This window comes from Crocodylus siamensis, chromosome 11 (genome assembly GCF_052110815.1).
Source record: "Crocodylus siamensis isolate JL-2025a chromosome 11, ASM5211081v1, whole genome shotgun sequence".
NCBI classification, from domain to species: Eukaryota; Metazoa; Chordata; order Crocodylia; family Crocodylidae; genus Crocodylus; species Crocodylus siamensis.
In genome coordinates this window covers 10,566,372-10,590,814 of record NC_143405.1, presented here as the reverse complement: position 1 = coordinate 10,590,814, position 24,443 = coordinate 10,566,372, and the positions used below count along the sequence as shown (strand labels likewise).

At 55.4% G+C, this 24,443-nt stretch overlaps 2 protein-coding genes across 4 annotated transcripts; both read right to left on the bottom strand.

Moving 5' to 3' along the window:
- Positions 1 to 824: 824 nt before the first annotated feature.
- Positions 825 to 16,553, bottom strand: FPGS (folylpolyglutamate synthase). 3 transcript variants are annotated; one of them, XM_090022049.1, is made up of 16 exons: positions 14,776 to 14,937; positions 11,761 to 11,889; positions 11,513 to 11,566; positions 11,082 to 11,146; positions 10,872 to 10,986; positions 10,295 to 10,372; positions 9,494 to 9,555; positions 8,952 to 9,054; positions 8,500 to 8,577; positions 7,729 to 7,873; positions 6,946 to 7,047; positions 6,092 to 6,242; positions 5,561 to 5,636; positions 4,762 to 4,828; positions 4,266 to 4,354; positions 825 to 1,050 (listed from the first exon to the last, which is right to left on the bottom strand). In XM_090022049.1, the coding sequence occupies exons 1-16, from the start codon at positions 14,884 to 14,886 to the stop codon at positions 991 to 993; spliced, it is 1,485 nt and encodes a 494-aa protein (XP_089878175.1). In that variant the 5' UTR covers positions 14,887 to 14,937; the 3' UTR covers positions 825 to 990. The 3 variants fall into 3 exon arrangements, with proteins under 3 accessions (XP_089878175.1, XP_089878174.1, XP_089878173.1); XM_090022048.1 differs by lacking the exon at positions 14,776 to 14,937 and adding an exon at positions 16,451 to 16,553 and having other exon boundaries at positions 825 to 4,354; XM_090022047.1 differs by having other exon boundaries at positions 825 to 4,354; positions 14,776 to 14,936.
- Positions 16,554 to 17,175: 622 nt separating this feature from the next.
- On the bottom strand, positions 17,176 to 23,883 carry CDK9 (cyclin dependent kinase 9). The gene is made up of 7 exons (XM_090022559.1): positions 23,681 to 23,883; positions 23,345 to 23,426; positions 22,535 to 22,625; positions 20,375 to 20,541; positions 19,487 to 19,658; positions 19,206 to 19,354; positions 17,176 to 18,376 (listed from the first exon to the last, which is right to left on the bottom strand). The coding sequence occupies exons 1-7, from the start codon at positions 23,875 to 23,877 to the stop codon at positions 18,011 to 18,013; spliced, it is 1,224 nt and encodes a 407-aa protein (XP_089878685.1). The 5' UTR covers positions 23,878 to 23,883; the 3' UTR covers positions 17,176 to 18,010.
- Between the last annotated feature and the right edge of the window lie 560 nt (positions 23,884 to 24,443).

Here is a 24,443-nt window from a genome sequence, read left to right as displayed (position 1 = left end):
GGGCTCCCAGGCTCTCCCTGCTCCATGCCTGCCCAGTGTCCTAGAAAGGGTCACAGGGCCCAGGGGAGCAAAGCCAGGAAGAAACATGCCTTGGCTGCACACTGCAGGAAACACCTGCACGCAGATGCACACCAAGCCAGCACCTGCCAGGAGGCAGCTGGGACCCTAGTCCAAAATTTACTGATAGCCATCACCAACAGGCAGGCACCCACTGCGCCTACCAATCCCACAGCTCAGCCCAGCAAGACTTCGGCTCCACTCCCAGACACCCCCATCAATACTGTGCCTAACCCCAGCCAGACCTGGCTCCCACAGCAGCAAGGATGGGACACTTCCCCTTTGCCTGGCAGCTGAGTGCCAGGTACAGCCTCCCTGTCTCTGCTCCCAGGGACTCCACAACTTCCTTTTAATTAACACCCCCCTGCCCCTCCTGGAGACACAGAGCACGTTTCCATTTAGCAACTGAGCAGGGAGCAATTCAGATTTTGAATCTCAGCCAGTCATGGGGCATAATTAGTCCTCCAGCGCTCTGCCCTGAGGCTGGGAATCAGCAGGTGGAGTCTTAGGAATGAGTGTCTTTAAAAGGTTTTCATTAAAACCCGAACTCACTCCCGTCATGCCCAGCTTCCAGCCCACAGCTCAGCAGCAAAGCTCCAGGACATGACGCCCTGCTGCAGGCGCCCCACCCCACATCTCCCCACAGGCTGGAGCCCTTTCTTTGCCCCTGGGGTTGGGGGAGTGGGAGGGAAGGTGTGCCATGCCGACTAGGCCACCCTGTGCCAGCTCCCACCCTTGCCCCCAATTAAAACACAGCACACAGCTCCTCAGAGCCAGACATTTATTGCATCCATCAACAGTTCAATGCAGCGGCCACTGGTGGCTTGGCCATGCCGTGACTCTGCTTTCACAACTCTCGAGCTCAGGCAGGAGCCTGCAATTTTCACCCAAACCATCTGTAACAGTTATGTTCAGCTCTGAAACTCTTCGCTGCTATGCACAAACTGAGGCTCGAACCAGGGTGCTCTGGCCTTTGGCGTCCCTACAGAGCAGCTGTGCAAAGACAAAGACACCCCTGTTCTTCACGGCCTCCCTCCTTTGTCCTTCCGAACCTCCAGCCAGAGCAGGTATTTTCTCTCACAGCCACTGTAGGCAGCACTGAGCATCTCCCATAGAGAAGACAGCACCAATTGCTCCACGGTGCCTGTGATCTATCCTGTATGTAACAACTCTTTACTAGGTCACACTACACTACCAATGCTGTTGGGCCAGGGCCCAGGTGAGAACTGCTCCTGGTACTATGCTAGTGCCTATAGGCCCTACTCTGCTCCAATGCAGAGGTCTACAGAGGGGAGTAGACCTGAACGTTGCTCCTAAACAGGAGGAGCAGGTGGGCTAGGGTTAAAACAATTAGCTCAGATGACAAATGTCCTAATCGCGTCCCACAAGGGCAGGGAAGGGTGCAGCGCAGGAAGCCCCATGTGTTGGCAGCTTGTTACTACGGAGTGAAAGGGAGGGGGCAAATATGTGGTGGCACCAGGACACCATGGCAGGGGACAGGAGCCTGTCACACCTGACAGGCAGGTTGGCACACTGGTCCCTGGGGTTGTAGCAGTTTGATCCATCACAACTAGGGGAGTGGTCAGAGGCCTGGGCACATGCCCAGAGACAGACAGCTGGATCCGAGCCACAGGCAGCTTCAGCACAAAGCCACGTGGCACTGGGGGATGAGGGCCACCTAGGGCCAAACAGCCCAGCTCCCAGTGCAGCAGCAACAGGCAGCAGCATGGACCACCAGGAAAGCTACCCCCCTGCACAGCCAACAGGGAAACCTTCAGTTCTAGCAGCCTTTGCAGGCCCTTGCTGCCGAGACAGTGCTGAACTGTCAAGGAGAAGCTGGTGTAACAGCACACTGGGAACACATCTAGGCCAGCTTGGCTCATTAGACCCCCCTGGTGCCAGCTCCACCAGCCTCCACACACAGCCCAATGACAAGCTGGGCCACGCTGGCTGCAATCAAAGACAGTACCCTGAGAAGCAGATAGCCAGCATCACACTTAGCTACAAGAGCAAACGAGTGCAACTGCATGGTCCATTCCCTGATCCATCCTATGTCCAAACTGGGCCGTCAGCCCCTGCACAGAGTTGAGTGCACAGACATCTCTGCTGGTCGCGGATTCAAGATGTGCCGCAATTAGTTCAGCTGGGCACCGCAGTGGCAGACACACACATTCTGTAGCACTTTGCATGCACCCCCCCATGCTCTCACACAGGCCTGCCAATGCAGGCCCTGGTAACATGCTTTGCCCCATCCAACATCTTGTCCAGCCTAGGGCAGCCGTAGCACTACTGCCCCATGCCCAGAGGCCAAGTTCCTCTGATCTCTACAGGAGACTGAGCTCAGCGCCTGACTGCAGCAGTTTTAGCATAGGCCGTGCCCCCTCAGGGAGCCCAAGTGATGCTGTGGGGACACAGAGCAGCACTCAGCTTCCAGCTTTGCAATCTCTGCCCCAGAGAGATGTAGCTCAGCTCCTCCAAGCCAGCGCTCCCTGCCCCGGCACAGGTCAGCCTGGGCTCCAGGCAGCCAGCCAGCCCCTGCTCGAACAATGCAGACTGCACAAGGCCCGGAAAGCAGGCAGGCTCCTAAGCTGCAAGGGCAGTCTGGCCCCTTCCCAAGCCTAGCCTCACACAGGCCAGAGCCCCCGTCATATTTACTGCCCAGCGGAGACAGTGAAGGCCCTTCCCACCCCTCCGGGGCGCCAGCAGGGTCAGCACCCACCCAGCGCACTGCCTCCAGAGCCGCCCTCGCACCACACTGCCCTGCACTGGGGAGGGGAGGGTTAGATGCCAGCACAGAGGCTGATGCCAGCACACAAATCCCACCAGGAATGGGGCTGGCCTGGGGGAAGGCAGGCCTGCTGCACAAGGCCCCCCACCTTGGGTAGGAACAAGGCCAGTCCCCACGCAGCTCTAAGCCTAAGACACACAGTGGCACTAATGGCCTCTGCAGAGCCCCTATAGGGTCTGAGCTAGGCTCAGGCTGCAGGGAAGGGAATCCAGGGAGGAGACAAAGGCACTAAGGATGGGCAAGGGGGACCCCCTAAGCATCAGGCAGTGGTGGCAGGGCTGGCTCCGCACAGCCTAGGGTGGCAAGTACCCCACACTGAGGGCCACGTGCCAGCTGGGGGTGCCAACACCCTCCCAGGGAGTTTCCCTCCACACTCCTGCTTTTTAGTAAGAAGCACTCTCCATCATCCCAAGGTTCAGTGTCCAGCATGGAAAAGCAGACAAACATGCCCCAATCAGCTCCTTTCCCCACCTGCTGCCCAGAGCTGGAGTGGGTGGGGAGGAAGTGGGGGGTTGGTCCCAGAAGACAGGGACAGACTTCTACCAGCCTGCACCTGCTTGGGCAAGCTGGGGAAGGAGCGGCTGAGGGCCAGTGACTCTTGGTTCCTGGGAGGGCAGAAGCACAGATCTGCCAGCAAACTGCGAAGAGCAGCAGCGATGAGACTGGCAGACAAGGGCCTGCCCCCTCAGGTGCCCCGAGGCAGGAGGGATCCAGCACTTGGGTCTCCAAACCAGAGCCCACTCCCAGGGGAGGCTGGATCTGCTGAGGGCATGGATCTCACTTCAGCAAGCGAGGGCTGAGCATGAAAACCCCAGTCCTGGGCTGTGAAAGTCGGGGTGCCAACCCCAGCCCTAGGGGCAGGTCCTGCTGCTCCTGGGGCAAAAGGATTTGCCTAGAGGGAGGACCACACAGCAAGGAGGTGGCTCAGATCCCAGAGGCTGGCCCAAGCCTGCCCCTTCTACCCCAGGGCGGAGGCCTGGTCACCAGCATCCCTGAAGCGGCTGGAACAAGGTGCCAAGGAATATTCAAGTAAACAACGAAGGGCAGGGCAGAGGCACCACCCCAGCAGTCTCTATTGCGAGAGTGACTGGTCAAGCAGCTTCAAGACCCCACCCACCAGGTGCAGGCTTCCTGTGACCAGCACACGGATGACGGTGGCTTCCTTGAGCAAGACGGCACCAGTGCTAGCCACAGGGTGCAGATGGAGGCCCTTGGTGGCAGGCATCTGGAAGAGCGGGTCCCTGCCCTGGGTGATCCACTGCAGGGCATGGGAGATGCAGGGGAACACCAGCGAGTTGGCATTGAGTGGGCGCTCCACAGAGGGCACAAGGAGCAGGGGGCTGCGCAGGGGGTCTGGCTTCAGCCGCCCACCAACCCCCTCCAACACCAAGGGGGCAGACAGCCAGAGGTCCCGGCCCACCTTCTCCTCCATCAGCTGGTTCCACATCTTCTGGTTCTCCAGGCAGCGGGTCAGCACGTTCTCCAGCGTGACCGTGAAGTTCTGCTGGTCTGCAAGGAAGAAGAGAATGAGGCAGGGCCAGAGCAGCTGCATAGACACCTCTGCCCTGCTACCATCCCACTGAGGGAAGCAGACAGACACTGGGAAAGCACCAGGCACCAGGCCACAGATCCAAGTCTGCTGGCAAACCCAACTCCAGCCCAACATACATCATGAGGGTCTCAGTTTAGAGGAGTGTCAGTCTGGAAAAGCCAATATCACCCCCACGAAGCCAGCTCAGACCCCACCCCACAGGCCCATCCTGGCCTGGGAATGCCTTCACAGGTCCCCCAGGCTTCTGGTGGGTGCAGAACACATACAGGAGACACCAGCATGGAGCAAGGGCAGTCCTGCACCAGAGCCAGCTCCAGTGCAGATGTCCAAAGCAGCGCACAGCCCAGCCTGGCCTGGCACTGACCTGCATTCCCCACCGTAGACACCTCCGTGAAGTTGGGACAGAAGACAGCGTAGTCAAACTGGCAAGGCTAGAGCACAAGAGACAATGTCAGCACAGGGAGATGCACACTGCGCTGGGGGCAGGCTGGCACGTCCAGCCAAGGGCAGCTGTGCAGGAGAGGGCAGGAGGGACGTTCATCCCTGGTGCAGAAATGGCCACAACTGGCTTAGCAGCAATCACAACCCAACAGGGGAAACTCCAGCTAGAGCTTGGGACAGAGCCCTGCTAGCCAGGATGCCTGGGTTCGGTGCCTGCCGATGGGGGCTACAGGGGCAGAGCCCCCATCCACAGCTGTAAGTTTGCCCCTTTCCAGAAGCAGGAAATCCTGCAGGACTCCGGCCTTGGCACCAGCCCCCCCCTGCCCCACAGAGCAGTGTGGGGGGAGGGCATCTGCAGGGGGTGCTGGCTGGGAGGGAGAGGAGAGATGGGGCAAATGTGGGGGGTTAGCGCCACCTTGTGGCACCCAGCGGGACTTGCCCAAGCAGAGGGGAAAGCAATCCCCAGGCTGCCAAGCTTGGTGGAGGGGACGAGACACCCCCACAAAACCTGGGAGCCACTGCTCCGTTCCTGCTTGGGGGGACTGGAGATGGCCACTCTGTCCCCTGTCCCCACACAACCCATTCCCCTCCACAGCCATCAGGCCCAGCCAGTCCCCCAGCTAAAACCTACGCTGCCTCCACCCAATGGCCCCGAAGCCACTTTCTGCCTTGGCTTTGTGCCGCTCCCAAAAGCTTGTCTCCGTCACTGCCCCCCAGCTCACCAGCAGCAGCTTCAGCAAAGCCGCCGTGTCCCGGTCTCCGGTGGCGTTGAAGAGAAGCACTCGGACCTCAGAGCCACTGCAGACAAGAAGGGAGCGACCTGCTCAGTGCCAGGGCCTCGCCGCCAGGAACCGGCTGCTACCCAGTTTATGTGACAGGAGGCCCACAGCCAGGCTAAGCCACCTCCGAGAAGCAGGAGGCTCCTTTCCTGTCTCCACCTGAGAACTGTGCAGGTGATGAGACAAAGCCTCGGCCATTTCCCCGTTCCCTCCCGTTTTGGTCCCCAGGCATGACCTACTGGACCCAGGTGGAGCCAGTCCCCAGCTGGGGCAAGTGGAAGGAATGTCAGGGCCACGAGGAGAGCACTGCTCATGCGGCTGCCCTTGGTGTCGTGACACGCTGCCTCTCCTTTTCACCCTATAAAAACTCCAGCAAGCGCCATCCCGGCAGGATTCCCCACACATCCCCGCTCTGGTGGCTGTGGATGCGGCATGTGACAGCCCCCTACCCACACCCCTCCTCGAGCTCCTTACTCCACGGGCTTCTCCTCATTGAGTGCAGCCTGATGGAACCAGCGCACGCAGGCCTGCACGCTGCTGGTGGTGTGCGCCCCGTCGATGTACCATGTTACCGGCCCGTGCTGCAGCACCTGGGTACGGCCCAGCCACACTGAGTCCTTCAGACCTGGGGAAGAGAGGATTGGGGGGGGAGTGACGTGGGGCCAGCAGCCAGGTCCTGCCCCCCATCATGCTCTCTTCAGACAGAGCTGGTGCCTCATTCCCCAAGTTACCAGCTTCCTCTCAGGCCCACGACAACTGGGTTATAGCAGCCTAAGAACAGCTGGTGGAGACGGATCAGAAATTAGCTAGTGAACAGTCCCCCAAAGCTCCAGCACCCCCAAAAATACAGGGCAGAGAGAGAGTAAGTGTCCAGGGTAGACTGAGGCTGCCAGGGGGCAGGAGTTTTGCTCAGTCCTGTAACCCTTGCTCCTTGCCCAGGGCCTTGGCTGTGCGACTCTGGGCCTGCACGCCAGCACACCACACAACTACTGCTTCTGACTGGCCCAGGCATTTTGCTGCACTTCCGCTGGCCAGGGAGACCACCAGCCAAGCCCCTACCATCCTGTCCCTTTCCAAGGGTTAAATTCAGAGCGATGAAAACACAGTGTGAAAAGACAAAGCCTGGCGCAATCAAAACACAGGCAAGGGAGGGCAATGGGGGCAGACTCCGGGGCCTTGGCTGCACGACTCGCACGAGCTGCTATTTACTCTCGTGTTTTGTTATCTCTGAATGAGCAGCAGCTCTGGGCCAACCCCCATTAGCTCAAGTCAAGGGCAGATACAAGCCCAGGGGCTCACAGGACCATGAGCAAAGGGTCCATTCTTACCCTGCACCATGGCAATGCTGGGCCTGAACACAGGTGCCAAGGGCACAGGCTTTTTCCCTGGTGGCTCAGCACCTGGCCACAAGTCCTTCAGCTCCCCGATACCTGCCAGGAAAGGAAAGCCATAATATATCCCTGATCAGACACCCCCTCTATGCCTTTCACATTTGTTCCTGCAACAGCTTCCCACCAGCAACACGCACTTGGCCAGCCACTGGATTCCAGCCAGTACCTGGGACCCTTTCCAGGTTCTCCAAATGCATCCATAACCTGACCCGTGGGGTGGCCTCGAAGATCAATTCCCAGCAAGCTGATAAATTTGCTAGCCAGAATTACTGGAATGCAGAGAGCCCCTCAAGGTCTCTGATCAGATGCCAAGGGGCTCCCAGCCAGAGCAATTGATCAGAAATCCCAACAGGCCCAGCCCAGCAGGGAAAAACCAAGACAGACATCTTCAGGGGCCTGAGAATAGGGTCACTGCTTCAAGGGTGAATCCACAGTCTGAGGCTAGTACCCCAGGAGCCAGGCTGTGAGAAACCTGGCCCAGAAGCCCCACGCTGGACAAACACACAAAGCAACAACCCCCACTGCTTCTTGCTAAAGCACCAAAACCCCTTCAGGCATCCATAGTTTGCAGCTCTCCCAGAATCCCTTGGGAGAAATGCCCCAGCCTGGGCAGCAGAGGAAAGGATGAGACACCACGAAGCACCAGGAGGGGCCTCCTCAGTTCTGAACTCCTTACAGACCGCTCTCACCCTGCTCCATGCCAGGGACTGTGCTCCTTACCCTGGTATCCCTGCTGCTCCAGCCACATCCGTGATAGCTGCAAAGCCAGGGTGGCGTTTGATCGCTGATGGTCACCTGCCAAGCCCAGCGTGAACGCTTTGTCCTCTTCATAGGCACCCAAGTCTGGGCACAGGTAGAGAGGGCACTACATGCAGAGACAGAGCAAGGGTGAGTGCTGCCCTGCAAACCTCACTGCCCTGGGCAGCTCTATGAGCTGGCTGAACATTTGCCAGCCAGTGATTGGCAGCAGCAGGAGTGACCAAGCAGACCAGCCCCAGGATGAAGCTGCTCATACTCCAGAGAGGTTATATTTGCTTCTGAGTCTGCCTCTCCAGCAGAGTCACCTAGATGTCAACACCAGCAGCACACATGTCAAGCAAGATAGAACAGCCCCAAGCAAAACATGAGCCCCCTGGGTTGGAATTACACTGGCGAGGACCCAGAGCAAGGAGCCTGGCCCTCCTCCAACAGCAGCTCAGTAGAGAGGTGCAGAAAAAGATCTCAGGGTCCAAACCCCCAGGGACAGCAAGAACCCAGGCTGAGCCACTGTCATGTACAAGCTGGTCCTGCATTGTAGAGAGAGCAGAGGGGAGACACCCCAGTGCATGGGGCCCAGCAACAGCAGCAGGACATCTCTGAGGATGAGCATCACTTGAGAGATGTGGATGCGGGGACCTAGAGGCAGGAGTTTCAGAACAAGGCTGGGGCAGTCAGGGATGCTGCTGCTCTGGGGGCAGGGTGCAGAGGAGGTACGAGCAGGGCGTATCTTACCGGGCTCTCCCTAGCTCGGTCCCTCAGCACCTCCAGGGGCTGCTCCGGCTGTGGCACCGTGAACGCCGGCACACCAGGCTGCAAGCAACATACACACACACATTTAAGCCAAGATAGCTTGCGAGCTGCCCAGATCTTGCCCACCCTAGGGAGACACCTGGATTCCAGCGACGGGCTCCCGAGCTGGGCCCAATTCAGAGGTGGTCTTTGCTAGGATTTGGAGCTTCTCCCTCCGAGAGCCCACCCTCCTGGCAAGTAACCAGCAGGGCCTGGGGCTGGTCTCCAGGGCCAGGAGTTTCACCTTTCAGTGAGCAGAGCCAGATGACCTAGGACTGGGTCCTGCCAGAACCAGGAATCTGGATAGGCTTTCCTCATTCGGGCAGACACAGAACTACCCTCTCAACTGCCCCCAGGTACAGCAGCCCCTCCCCAACAAAGCCAGCAGGTTCTACCTTGAAGATGCCTCCTTTCTGCCAAGCAATCTTCTCAATGGTGTCCCCCAGGATGCTGGTGTGGTCGATCCCCAGAGAAGAGACTCCACACACGATCGGCTTCCTGGTCACGTGAGGGGAGGGAGGGGTGGCAAGAGAAAGAGTGAGAACCCAGCTTGAGGGCTCCAGCTGTCCCCCCACTCCCCATGACCTCAGCTGTTGTCCACAACTGGGGTGGGTTGCCCACTAGCTTGGCAAGGAGCCAGTTGCCTTCTGGGACCCAAGCTTACAGCCAGGCATGACTGGAAGTTACCAGCACCCAATGACTGCTCAGTGACTTCACTGGGGAGGCCTCCTGATCATGACTGCCGCCACAACCATAGGCCTTCAGCCCCTTGTTGTCTGAGGCCCAGGACTGACCAACCTCTCTCAGGCCCAGTTCACTGTCGACACCCACTAGGGAAGGAAGGTTGGACTCATTTTGTCCTGCCCCTAGGCAGAAACCCCCTGCGGCTTCTGTCACACTGGTGTCACACTCACTACCAGCCCCAAAGAGCACCTACTTCACAATGTTGGTGCAATCGTAGGCCCCTCCAATGCCAACTTCCACCACTGCCAGGTCCACCTAGATAGGATGAGAGTATGGTATGTGCTGCAACACTTCCCTACCTACAGAAAGTAAAGGACCCCAGGCACTGCCCAACACACAACCTCCACACACCAGATGCCCCTGCCTGGCCAACCACGACAGCCAGTCCAAGGCAACTGGGCATATTTTAGCCTGTGCTCACAGCGGCCCCTTCAGTACAGGGATTCCCAGTCCAGAGACATTTCTCAGCCTGGGTACACACGCAAACCTCTCATATACTGGGCCCCAGAGGTGTCTGGCTTCATAGTAGTGGACACATGCAGGCAGGCAGATAGCTGTGCACATATGGATGAAGCCAAGGATACCAGATCCATACATATACACCCCTCAAGTTAGAGGAGAGTCCCCAGGCTTTTTCCATGGTACCAAGGCTATTCCCCTAAGTCAGTCACAGATCCAGGGTGTCATGGTCATGCTCAATCTCGCTACCCCCCTAAAAAAAAATGCAGAAGTGGCAGGAGCCCCAGGAACTGTCAGGGAAGGAAGAAACTACTCAAGGGGAAAGGATAGGAGGGCTGAGGGTTTCTGACCCAACACTGGGAAGGAAAGAGCCATCAGCAAGGGGGTGTAGGTCTGGGCTCCAGCAGCCTACCCTGGGAAGCCATGACGGCTGCAGGCAATCAGCACCCGGGGCTCAGCTGCTCCCCTGCAAGTGACCAAGGCATGACCTATCACACCAGCAACCCACCCACTGGGGAGGAAGCCAACACCGTACCTTCTCCTGCAGGAAGACATGGAAGGCCATGATGGTGAGGAAGCGGAAGTAGGCAGGCATGCTGGCACGGGCAGGGTCCTGTGGAGCAGACAGAAGGGTTACAGGAAGGGCCTCCAAGGTAACAGCGTCACCCCAGCTCCACTTCCTCAGTCAGACACCCTGGAGACTAGCCAGGCCTCGGCCCAACACCGCTGGCTCCTGAGGCAGCGACAAGGGGGCAGCATGCAGGGCCCAGCTCAGCCAGGATCCCAGGTGGTGTTTAGAGATGGGAGCTGATTATACCTCATAGCTGGGCACTCACTAGCACTGTCCACATGTCACAGGCAGGGAGAGGGGACGCACCATGCCCCAGGTAGCCAAGCAGGCCAAGGCAGAGCACAACCAGCATCTCTTGTTCTAAGCCCTCAAAGGGCTCCCACGGCCACCCCAGTGCCCCACAAACCAGCCCTGAGCGGCGATGCTGGACCTTCCCTGGCCTGCAGCACAGACTCTGCTCTGAAGTCCAGCAGGAGACACCCTCAGGGCAGGATCTTACTGGCTTGGCCCCAGGAGCCCCTTCCCCAGGGCCTGCACACACCTTGGTCTCCTCTAGCCGGTTGTACACCTGCCAGAAGTACTTGCTGAAGAGCTCCTTGCTGATCGGCTGCCCATTGATGCGGATCCGCTCACGCACCTGCACCAGGTGGGGAGAGCTGGGCAGTATGAGAACAAGCAGAGGGTCAGAGCTTGAGGGCAACACCCCCATCCCACATCTGAGTGCCCCCTCCACAGTAGCTACGATGCCCACCTGTAAAAGCCTGTCTTGAGGCCATAGTTTCGGAGGATGCGCTCTGTGAAGGCACAGACTGAGCCCTAGGATGAGACAGCAGAGTTTGCTGGGGAACCTGACCGGTCCATAGCCCACTGGATCCAGGCCTCTCACCAGGAAGCAGCTCTGCCCCAGTGCCCAGGCCACTGAAGCCTCCAGGAAAAGGACTTCACCGCCAGGCAGCCCAAAGTGCAAGAATCCCCATGCACCAACCAAGCACCACGTGACTCTCAGACACCAGGAGACACTTTCACCTCAGCAGCGAGTTCAGTGCCCTCCCACTTCCCCCCGCCACACCCTCATGTTCTCCTACCCCAGGGTCTCCCCCACGTATCCCCCCTGCACACACCCCTCCAGTGCTTCAATCCCTGGGCTGCCTCATGCCCCACTCTATGCACTCCCCACTTTACCTTGCCCTTTGTCCCAGTGACGTGGATGATGTTCAGTTGATCCAGGTCTTCGACCTATCAGACAGAGGTTAACCAGCCCGTGAAAGGAAAGCCAGAGCACGTGGGACACCTCGGTCCCTACACGTTACTGCACCAGCATGGTGGGAGGGCTCACAACCAGGCCTGCCCAGGGCAAACACCCACTTCCACCCATTCCTCCCCACAAGAGATAGGATGGGACAGGATGAGATCTCCGGAGGAGCCCCTACCTTCAACCCACTTCGCTCCAAAAAGCCTTTCATGGCCTCCAGCTGCACCTGGGGGTCTCCTCGCTCCCGCTTTACCTGCTCCAGGTAACTAGCATTAGTCTGGAGGGTGTTAAGGGTCCGAATCGCATCCTGAAAGGAGGCAAGTAAGGTCAGCACTTTGCACTGGCTTCTCTGCCCTCAGGACAGGGCAGACCAGAGCAAGACAGGGCAGAGCAGCAGCAGAGCTGAAGCAGGAAGAGCCAACACTGCGACACTCCAAGCCAGCCTAATCCCTGGTGCTCAAGTTAGCCCTTCTACTCACCTGTGGTCATGGGTGCAGCCAGTCAGTCACCCTCAGCCCTCACTATCTCCACCCAATGCGAGGTCCCAAGCACAGAACAACTTCTACTGTTCCCGTTTGGGGACAGTCACGTTACCAACCAACCCCCACTTTCAGCTGACAGCATCTTGTTGCAGGCAGAAAAATAGCTATATCCACCACTGTGCTGCCACCCACCAAGTCTGGCTCCATCCTGTCCCTCTCAGAAGTCATCTCCATCCAGAGTAAGCAAGGGCTTTCACCAGCCGTCCCCAGCAGGGAAGCCCCAACCTGAGCGGGTGCTAGCAGCAGTCCCGGCAAGCCAGCACAATCCTGGTCCCCTCCCTGCCGAGCACACTGAGCTCACGTCAGAGCCCAGAGAAGTCGCACGGCCCAATAGGTTAATGCACCCAGTTGTACAGCACTCGCTCACACGCCCTGGGACCGAGCGCAGCAACCAGCCCGGAGCCAGGCATCAGCCCCACCTCCTCCCAAAGTCTCCCAGTACAGCTGTGGCATTGGAGGGGGAACTGTGGTTCCCCTATGCTGCCCCTACCCTTGTGCCTGCCCCACTGCTTTTTACGAAGCACAGGGCAAGGGCAGGACCCAGAACTCAAGGTTCCTCACCAGCCTGAAACAAAGTGCAGGAGCTGCAATGCACCCCTTATGCCCAGCCCACAATTTGTCCCCAGCAGACTCCATATACTCCAATACACGGTGTGCCCCTTGACTGCAAAGGGGATCTGAAGTGGGGAAAAATAACCCTCTGATCAACGTGAGCAGCAGCAACCATGGGGCCAAGCTTGTTCCTAGCCCCACGAGCCAACTGGGCTCACGCACTCACCAAGTGTGCCTGGCCCAGGACTGCACACTGGGTCTGGAGTCGTACGCCAATTCTGACCCCAAGCACTGGCTCCAGGGCCATGCACCCGCCTGAACCCAAGGCCACACGCCGAACCCAACTCGGCCCTAGTACGACTCAGAGCCAGTGTCTAGTCCCAGGCTCACCACAGTCTCAGGCTGGGCATGCAGCCCCAGAAGCAGCACACAGGGCTGGACCCAGCCAGTGACTCTGGATGCAGTGTTAGGGGTCAGTGCTGTGAAATCTGGTCACACATCAGGACCACACACCAGCCAGATCCATCACATGGCTGGGGAGGCAGCTTCCCACAGGCCCACAAATCTGGCAGCAGAGGGAAGGAGCCATGGCAGTGTTAACTGCTGCGGCAATTAACATTGCCATAGCTCTACCCACCCCCCTTCCAAGTTTCTAGACCCACAGGGATCCTATTTTCTTGCACATAAAGCACAACCTGGTTTTCCCAGTTGGTTTTGAGGGAAAAGGTGCAGAATATGTGCAGGAAAATAGAGCTAATAAAGGACCGTCACAACAAACAAGAGATTGTCTTAGCTCTGATTGGAAGGGAGAAAAAAAACTGGTGAAAGAAAGGACCTGTAACTATTCCAAAAAACGTGACAGGCAGCTGACTTCCAGCATGGAGGGGGTGATGTCTGGCATTAGGGCTGGCCACCCTCCCCCAGCAGGGAAGGCTCGGATCATAAGACGAGCGCTGGTAACCCAACCCAGAGCATGGGAGGGACCCAACCTACCCCCACAACAGCCCAGCCAGGTGCTGATTAATGCCTCCCCCCTGTCTGTGCACACCCCATGCAGAGAAGCTGTTTCCCAGGTTTTCTTAAGACCTCTGCAGCACTGTCAGCTCTGCCTCAGCCTGGAACCAGACCTGACTGCACCACCCCTCTATAAAAAGCATAAGCCCCACTCCGCCAGTGACAAGGGACTATTTATACGTGCCAGGATACTGTACCCCCTGGGAAGCGCAGAGATTGGCTGCACGTTCCACCTCTCAGCTTCTTCGGACGACGTGGAGGGAAGGGAGATTTTCCCACCCTGCATCGCAACCCCTGCCCTCCCATTTCCACACATGGCCCCCCCTTCTGACTTGGTGCTACACCAAGCACAGCTCCCCTAGACACCACCACAAAGGCACGTGGATTACTGGACATGACCATGACCATGACACCAGAGACCGGAGGTAGAGCAGGCCTGTGCTGGGCTACGTGACGAACGCACACGGAAGAGAACCAGCTTCCCTCCATCCCACAGACCCGCTCCCTTCCCTGCCTATCACGCAGGCCAGCAGGGACCAAGGAGCCCCAGTTTATAAGACTGTCACTACAAGACTCAGAGCAGTTAAGGCAATGAGCCCCGCATGACCACTGCACGCTTCATAACTCACCCTTATTCAGTTAGGCACATAAAAGACGATGTGATGTTCAGCTGCATGATTAAAGTCATTTGCAAAACGTCACGTCGTGCAAAACGCACCAGTTTCTACAGCAGCACCGAGACCTTTGTGAGTGGCTATTTCCCAGGCTTGGGTTGGGCAGGAGACGACAGAAATCAACAGGACTCCAAAGGAAAAAGTTAGAGGAGGAAGCTGGGGAGCGCAATGGGCTCCTTCCCACCCCCTCCGGCCCAGGGCAGCCAGCCCCACATCAGCTGCCCCGGCCTCTGCCAACCGGCTGCGTCTTCCACTCGCGAAATCCCAGCCCTTCGCTCGGCCTGGGCTCAGGGGCAGACTGCACGGGGCAGGGCAGGCCCCCACCGCGGGCTCTGGCCTGGGGGGCAGCCCTGTGCCGCCCCCCACACTGCCCCGCGTCCCAGCGCCGCGCGCGGCCGCTGCGGGGGGTACCTGGTAGTCCATGCGAAGCGCCTGCGCCGGCCACGTGCTGTATCCGCGCCGCGCTCCCACTGCCGCTAGGCGCAGCGCACCGCGGAGCGCGCGAAACCCGGGAGCGCCCATCCCGCCTTCCGCCCGGGCGGCACGCCCGGCCCACGTGGACCCCGCCTCGCCCTGCCCTGCCCTGCCCCGCCCCGCCCCGCCCCGCCCGCCGGCGCGCAGGCGCCCCGCAGCACCGCTGCCTCCGCCATCTTTGTGAGGGGCTACGCTTGGGCCACCATCTTTGTGCGGGGCACCGCGTCGCCTTAAAGGGCAACGCGTGCAGTCAGCTCCCCGGGAAACACCGCGGCTGCTTCCCAGGCAGCCTGGGAGCTGCAGGCCGGGCCCAGGGCGACCCGCACGTGACTGACGGCGCTCCGCTCCTTGCACAGCAAACCTAAGGGGCGGCCTGGGCCCCACGTGGCGGCTGCGCCTGCCTTCAGCCACTGCTTCCCCGCGGAGCCACGTGGGTAAAACGCTGGTCACCCCCTTGGCCTCCTCGCCTCGTAAAACCGAAGGAGCTCCTGAGGTCCCTTCCAGGCCCAATTTTCGGATTTTATGTGCATCCATCACTTTTTTTTTTTGTAAACGCAGCAGCAAGGACCCAAACTGAGATATTTTCAATTAAAACGTCCAAGTCAGTAACAGCTGGAGAAGAAGCTGCCTCCACCCTGCCCTCACCAGTTCTTAGTCTTCATGAACTGAAAAAGAGAAAGGTCTCATTCCTTCCTGGGGCAAGGGCAGTTTCACATCCAGCCAGCCTCCCTGCTAGTTTTCTGGCTGCTACCCTATGAAGATCCCAAGCAATTACAGCCGTGGCAAATACTAGTTGTTAGTACAGGACCCATGTTCCCATCCAGGGTTACATGCTATGCTGCAGTAGCATGGGATTCTGCAGAATTAAGACCTACTCTTAAATTTGGAGTCTTTTTTAAAGCTTCCTCCAAAAGTAAAGCCCAGCCCCATCTCTCTTGCCTTCAAATTATGTTTGTTTAGTCTTTGGCCCAAGTAAAGCTTGGGGAGGATGTGAAGAGAAACTGGAAGGAGGACTATCCAGAGAGTATTAGTGATGGGACTGGGGAGTAACATGTCTAGTTTGGGGGGAAGGATGGGAACAACTGTCTGCTACAGTTCAGATACTGCTCTGGAGATAGGTCAAGCAACAGGAGTTAAACAAAAGCCACACCCAGGCCCAGGGGCCATTTTTCTAACAAGGAGTCATTGGAGTTAATGCCGCAGCAGCCCTGTTCTTATCCAAAATAAATAGGAAAGTCTGCACCCCTTTTAAAAGCTGTTTTCAGCGCAAGGGGAAAAGCAGAGAGCACCAGCCAGCTCCTCCTAAGGAACTCTGACATCCTCACTTGCACTTCTCTGAAATCTTACCTCCTTGTCTACACAGAAGATCAAATACGTGCTATGAAACAGCAAGTCTTTACTTTCTGCATTTGTGGGGAAAAAGAAAAAAAAAATTACCTGAGTGGGGGAAAAGCTATTTGAAACAGGAACATGTTTATTTACGAGTGGCAGAGTGATCTGGAATCACTTACTGCTTGCAGCCAGTCATGTTTGCAAACAAACCTTGTCCGTTCAATACCCAAAGCCTCCAATGCCAGGTTGCTTTAAAACCCACCTTAAAGAAGAGATTTACCTTGTACATGTCCTTTTTCATCTTCTGGCTCTGAAGTTAGTCCAGCTGCTGCTGCTTGCTGTCTAGAGACTCCACACCAGCGTCAGATGTCTCTGCTTTTAGTCTAGTTAAAGGACAACCCATCAAATGCCAAAGGTTATCGGTGGCTTCGTTTTGCACATATTACTCATTTCAAAGGCTTTGGTGAAGCAGATAAACCCCAGGACAAGACAAAGCAGTTGCACTTTCTTACACAAATTCTCAAGACCCGCTGTAGTTGCTGCCCCGGGCCCTGTGGAAGACCGAACACCTGAGTAACGGTGGTTTCCCAGGAATCTCGGGGAATCGGCAAAGGAAACCTCTGGAGAGAGCTTCTACTAGAGGCTGGTTAGCTTTAAAAGGTCCTACTGCCATGGCAAGGTGCGTGCATGTTAAGGCACAGTACTTTCAACTAGGTGTATTTACACTCCCCGCTTAGAAAATAATTAATTTTCCTGCAGAGCCCTGTGAAGTGCTCGCTGGGAAAACAGCAGACACAGAAACACTTAGCAAGAGCATCTGGACCAGCTGGGTTTCACAGCAACAATAGGTTTTTTAGCTCTCTGCTCTGCACCAAGGAGTCAGATGGACCATCAGCCATGCAGTATCAGACACTGTCACTCAGACTGCAAGCAACAATCTTAACCCCCAACAGGGCGCTGCTGCACTGGGCAGCCAGAGAAGGAACACACCGTGGACCACATACGTCTACAAAAAGGAACTTTAATTGCAGTTTACAACCCAAAATGGAAGTATTCTGGAAAAAAAGTATGATGAGCTTTAACTGAACCAGTGACTCCACCATATCCTCCCAGTTACAGGGACTGGCATCCTCATCTACTCCGTGATTGCTTGCTCACTTTGACCTCACTGGGACTAGAAGGGTTTGCTCAGCCAGGATCCTAGCAGTTCCGTGGTTTGGAGTAGCTCTGTTCATGCCAGCCTCTCCAGATCTATATAAAGGAACACATCCACTTAGCTCAGAGGCACTTGGCAATGCTGCACATGCCCTTCATACAGCATGTGAAGCTCCCTGGAGAAGGACAGACAAGTGGGACCTACAGGCCCAGAAGGGATCTATGGCCCAATCCACTCAGCAACACTGGCTCCCAAAACAGTCAGTCAGTCATGCCATCATCTCCTGCCACAGTGCCTCAGAGCCTGGGCAGTGAACAGAGCCTCTGACACCAGATCGCTAGCAGAAGCGATCCATTAGTATAAATGTCACTTCTCAGGGAAAAGGCAGACACTCTCCATCAGCCAGGCTTAGAAGGGCAGTCCCAGGCTCCTTGGAGACTGCTTCCTAGAGACATTTAGGATTACAGCCCCTTCCTTTATAAACACACAACTGTCCCATAAAAACTTGTCCTGCCCAACAACTTGGACAGGCTGCAACTCCTTTCCACGACAGCTGCTGCAAGGAGGAGAAACTGCAGAATTCAACTAACATTAAAAGGGCATTTCACCTCCAACTCAAGGAGTCACTTTAAAGAAAAGTCAGTCTACTCCCCACATATACTTGTGGGGGGTGGTTACCAGCAGTCAAAACACTCTATCAAACTCTGTCTGATTGGTTGCAGCTGGATTTCTGCCCTGATTAGCTGGTTGCTGTGGCATGTGTCCACCTCTTCTCCTGGGTGGTGCCAGGTACTCAAACATTGATTGGTTATGAGTGGACAGCATGTTCTTGAGATCAGAGGGCATCGGGTCTGACCAGAAGAAGTCATGATTCAGTGCATCGTCGCTATCTATTCTTTGGGCAGGGTCCAGGACGAGCAGTTTGTCTATAAGATCCAGAGCGTAAGGGTCTTTGACGTAGGCTTTCAGGCGATCTTTCACTTTGCGTTTTTGGCCCTTGGGCAGGTCCAGCTTCAGGTACAGGTCGTACTTATCCACATTTGGCCAAACCTAAAGGAAATGCCAGAAATGAAGAAAGCCATCGTGGTCAGAGATTTTTGTCCACTGAAACCCTCATACAAACTGCATTTGGTTCCACTAAAAAGAGGAACCAAATAACAAATGGAGGTGTCATCTGCAGACCCTGGTGATTTCCAGCAGGATTTCATTACTGTGAGCTGAAGTGGAAGGCATCCAAAGCAGAAAGATAAAGTAGTAATGCAAAACCCCAAGATTTCACTGCCTTACACTTAGAAAATAGATGGAAAAGTAAACAGGGAAATCCAGCAATCTGCCAAAGCAGTGGGAGGCTGCACCCTTCTGCCCTGATGTCTCAAGTTCTCACGGTTCCCAGCTGCTGTCCCAGGCACTTCACACCTCATTCAGGTATGACAACATATGAAGTCAACTTTATCACTGAGTGACCACGTCCACACTAAGGAAACTCAGAGCCTTTTAAAAATGCACCCACTACCCTCAGTCTAGCTTGAGTGCACCATGACACATGCTTGGTGGTTCCCCCCCACATGTATTCCCTCCACTTACATGCAGGTGAAGGTAACCAGCTGACAGACCTAAATATAAGCAATCAGTTTATTTATTAAAAGCATTTCAGCAGTATATGACACCTCCCAGGATTAATATTAGCACATGCTGAACACACTGGGGGGGGGGAAGTGGCACTCAAAGCAGTAGGCAGATTTAATGACCGACTCAGGGTCACAAAGCAGGTCACTAGCAAGGGGAGGATTAGGTTTCAGGAGCACTTGGCACCGCAGCCCGACACTACTTCTCTGCAGCTCCCCAAGCACCTTCCACTCTTGCACCCTTGAGTCCCTACCTCTGGAGTGATGGAGCCGCAGAGCTGGCTGATAAGCGTGAGCTGGTGTTGCTCCGTGTTCCCCTGCATGATGGGGCTGCGAGTCCACATCTCTGCCATGATGCAGCCCCCGCCCCAGAGATCAATGGGGGGTCCGTAATCCCGCTCCCCTAAACAGAGAGCTCATTAGTCACCTGAGTCCAATGCCGACTCACTCCTCAGACAGCTTCATACCAGAGGGAAGGAACAGAAGATGGGAGAATTCATGGCGGTTTCCCCCTCTGCCCCAGCCCCTCCCCTACCTAAAAGCAGCTCTGGTGGCCGATACCACAGCGTCACTACCCGGTTGGTGTAGCGGTTGGGCTGACTGTTTTTGGCCAGGCTGAAGGCTCGAGCCAGTCCAAAGTCTGCCAGCTTCAGGACTCCATCTCGGGTAATCAGTACATTTGCAGCTTTCATATCCCGGTGCAAGATCTGCGGGAAGAGGGAAACAGAAAGGTTTAGCCATTCTTCTACCTTCTGCTGGATTCCTGGCATCAGGAAACTGGAGCACTCAGCCTCTGGAAATGAAACATTAAAAGCCTTGGATTAGGTGTAGGTGGATACCACAGGAAACAAATTCACTGTAGGCACATACTTGGAAGCCCCTCACTAAGCACTCTACAGAAGCTAGAAGCTGGTGAGAAGTACCCCGCCACCATTCACCAAGCCAGTAAACCCAGTGTGTAGTCAGGCAAGCACCCCTGTCAGCCCTCATACCTCAGTCCTGAGGGGGAAGGGCCAGGGCAAGTCCCAATTACATAGTTTCTGTAGCGCTTGGCCCTCCAGGTTGTTTTCATGGAAGACAGACAAGAGTTTAGGTCTCTTTCATTTTGTCCTCAGGCACAGTATTCTGCAGAGCTGGATCCTTCTCCCTACTCCAAAAATATACCCCAGTGACACACTGGTCACTGCGTGCTCTACTATAGCTTTCCAACATCACAGAAGCCACAAAACCTAGAACCCCGAATCCAAGAATTTGTCTGTGTAGCTCTGCAGGGATGATAAAAGTGTATGTTCTCAAGCCTTAGTCTGGACAGAACTAGTGGCCAGTGTTCAGATGCCTATTTACCAAAAGATACATAAATGGCCCCTGAAATCTGAGCCTTGGAGCTACAGGGAAGAGAGAGAATCCAGCCTCTGCCCTTTACCTTATTCCTGTGGATGTAGTAGAGTCCATTCAGCAGCATCTGCATCACCTTCTTGATCTCTGACAGCGTGAACTTCACATGCGCATTGCTGAGCAGGCCGGCGAGGTCGTGCTCACAGAAGTCAAACACCAAGTAGATGCTGCCCTTGCAGCGGTTGTATGGGGAGGCTAAGGGACAAGCCAGGGGCAACTGCTGAAAGGTCAGTCACCAAGACTGCACCCCCCGAAACTGGTCACTAGCTCCCCCATTACCATGCTCTAAGGCCACAGCATCAGGATGCTATCCAGCCTCAGTGCTAGCACCACTCTGAGGTAAACACTACCATATCGTGCAAAGGGAAGATGCTTACATCCATGTTAAAGAGGCAGGTAAGCACGAGTCAGGGCTCAACACACAGCCTCACACCTGCCTGTCCCTTCTTGTCTGGTCACCTACAGAAATTACTCAACCACCACCAAGAGACAGAAAAATAAGTCTCTCTGGCCCAAGAGTCTTCCCACCTGGATTAGCCATAAAAGGCATCAAAAACAGAGGCCAGGAAAAGAGGCATGAAGGTCAGAGTCACAATAAGGAGCACAAGGAAAAAACAAAAACCAAGTGTGCTTGAAGGATGACACACCATTTAAGCAGTTCTGGAGTAAACATCCTTTCAGGTTCTTAAGTTGTTTTACATTTTTAAGTTTGTTAGAAAGTGGTAAATAACATTTCTCTTTATGATTTGTGTAAACATTTATTCAGCTAGAAACTGAAGCTTAAATCAGACATTTCTTATTAGTTTTTTGTGCCCAGCTAGCCGAACCTTGCTGGGCACAAAAAAAAAAAAAAGAAACAAGATCCATTTGGTCAATGAATCAATAGCTAGTTAGTGTAAACAAACAATGAATCAATAGCAATTATTTCTGGCCATTACGCCCTACAACATTTAAAAATAAGCATCTCATTCTGGTACCTTATTTGGCAATCCATAGAGTGAAAGAAAGGAATAGGAAAGAAAGCTTGTTTTCAATTCCCAAATCTGGGCAAACAAGTCAGTGATCTGAACTAGCCGAATGAACTAGAATGAACAATGTTCTTCTCCAGGTGCAGAGAATGAAATGCTATCAAAAACCTATTTGGCACTTTAGCAGAGACTGACTCCAGGGGTTAAAGCAGAGATATCCATCATTTCAGTGGCATGATTTTCTTTACAATTTCAATACCTGGCAGACACTGCTTGAATTTTTATTTAAGCCTTGGCATTTTTATCATCCATTAAAGTTGTCAGGATGTCAAACAGGCTTATTTTTAAGGGAAAAAAACCCTATATTTGGTTTAAAAATTAAAAAAAAAAAATTGACTTTTATCTACTCGCTTCCAATGGCCTTACATGCTAGGTCCTGTAGAGAAGAGGCAACATCGTCCCTGCCAGAAACTGCCCACAAAACAACAAGTCAAAGAACAAGCAGGCATTCAAGTGATGGAACTGCACTGTGAAAATGGAAAGCCATTGAATTCATCTACTAAAGTGTATGCAGTTCCCCCCCAACAACTGTAAGTGAACACAGAGCCAAAGAACTACTATAAAACCAGCGTTAAAGATGCACCCTGTATCGTGCTAAGTAAATCCAGCTACTGCTGTGAAAGCAACACAGAATAGATATATTTTATATCTAGTGATGCTTTAAAAGAAAAAAAAAAATCAATTTCAGGCCAAGAAATTTACATCAGGTTTCTCTCTAGTGTGATTTTTTTAAAAGTTTTTTTTAAAGCAATATACACAAAAGCACAAGCTTTCCTGTATACAGAAGACACAGACATGTACACAGGCCTTTCACTGTTGTAGCACAATATTTCAAAGGAGTCTATGAAAGCTTCATCTACATGAGTTACAATGCAACCAAGTGCAAGCTGATGCCTTGCCAGATCCCCTGGACTTCCTGTCTTACCTCATGTAGGAATGATGCATTACAAATAGCACACCTCCTAGCTCTTACATAGCACTTTCTATCAGTAGGGCTTGAAGTGCTTTACAAAAAGGGTCAACAGCATTGCTGTCTTTGTGCAGACAGGGGAACTGAGGCAAAGGGAGGAAAGCAATGTGCAGTCAACCAGCAGGCCAGTGTTACTGGTTACTCCAGAAGGCAGCCGACATGAGCCAAAAGGGGAACAACAAAGCAATACCTTTGGTCCTGCAGATCTCTATAAGGTTCACCACATTCTCATGCTTGAGCAGCTGAAGGATTTTAATCTCTCGCAGGGCTGTGATAGGAAACTGAAAAAGGAGAAACGAGGTCCACCAGTTAGGATGGCAAAGGATCGTATCAGACTGATCTGGAACCCTTGAGAGGATTACAGAGAGGACAAAGGGGAAACATTCAAACAGAAATAACACAAAGACCCCAAGTGCAATTAGAGTAAGACACTAAGCCCTACTTGGTGGAAACCCAAAGCTGTGCTTGGTGCCTTCCAGGCATGTTTCAAACCAAGACTGATGCAAGAGCTGCCGAGCGCTCTTAGCAAGGACAGTGGATGTTGAGTGTGCCGAATAACCTCGGAAAAACAGACCCTTATTCCACAGCAGCCAGTTTAACCTGGGATGGGGAAGAGATTCAAGTCTGTTCGGCTTCTGACCCTACTGCTGGCAATTCAGACTTGACAGGTGGACCAGACCCACGTGGTGTACAGGAGCCAGGTCAGCAAAGTGCTCACCCCCTTCAGTGTGTCACTGGGGTCCGTCGCCACAAGGCAAGGGCAGCCACGAGGCAAGTGAGAGAGGTACGGCACAAAGCAACCTTACCCCTGCATACAAGCGTGCCATGTTTACTGGATGGAAACGGCCTCACACGTTACAGCAGCAGACACCAACAGAGCAACGGAGCCCAACAGCAAAGTACCCCACGAACAACCTTCACCCTCCTGACAACTCTGCCCGGCATATTACAGACCCGTGCCCTGCTCTAGCCACCCCAACACATCGCACGCTTGCCTTACCCCCTCCTTCTCGTTCTCCATCAGCACCTTCTTCAGTGCCACCTTCTTCCCCGTCTGCCGGTGCTTGGCTTTAAACACCTCCCTGCGGGGGGAAGGAGGCCGCGCTCAGCCACGCACAAGTTGCCGCAGCCTAGCGAGGGCAGACAAGCCCCAACTACCTCCCCCACCCAGCGCACTCCTGCCCCACAGGCAATCCGGGGGGGAGGGGGGGGGCTGCTCGGCCCAGAGGGGGCCCCGAGGAGGGCAGCGGGGACGGGCTCGCGCAGCCCCGGGAGGCCTCAGGCCGGGGGGGCAGGACGGGCTCCGGGGGCTGTGCCTGAAGCAGCGGGCGCTCACCCAAAGGTGCCCTGGCCGATCTTGGCCAGCTTCTCGTACTTGGACACCTCGTCGCAGAAGGGACACTCCACCATGTCGTATTGCTTGGCCATGCTGCTGCTGCCGCCCGGCCCAGCCCGCCGCGGCGCCCCCTGCTCACTCGGCGCCAGCGCACTGCCGCCCGCACCTCGCCCGGGGCTTCCGGTTCCGCCGGCCATGCTCCACTACTTCCGGAGCGCCCCCGCACTGCCCCTTGGGAGCTGCGGTTCTGGAAGAGCTGTGGGAGCGGGGCGGAGCGAGAGGCCGTCACGCGGGCGCGGATTGGGCGGGGATCCGTGCTTGCCCGCCCCGCGCGTGTGATTGGCCCGCGTGTTCGCTGAGTGACGCAAGCATCTCTTCGCGGTCGGTTGCGTCATCGACTGCGAACGTTATGACATCACGCTGTTCCCTGGAGCATCCACCTGCCCCGCCCCCTCCTCTTAGCACTCCCGCCCCCCGGGGTGTCGTCACATGGCGGCGTGACGTCAAGGCGCCCCTGTGACATCACGCCCTTTTCATTGCAGCAGCACTGGTACAGTTGTGTATGGCCCCCCCTGGCCACTACCTTCAGGCTGCGCCCAAGCCACCTTCCCCCGGTGTCAGCCCTGGCGTGTCGTATGTGGCCCTCGCGCCCCTTGCCAGGCACACTCACCCATGGGTGCCTGCTGCAGTGACGGGCACCAGGCACCCTGCCACACTCATCCCTCGTGGGCGTCCTAGGTTTTCTCCTCCGTCCCTTAGGAGA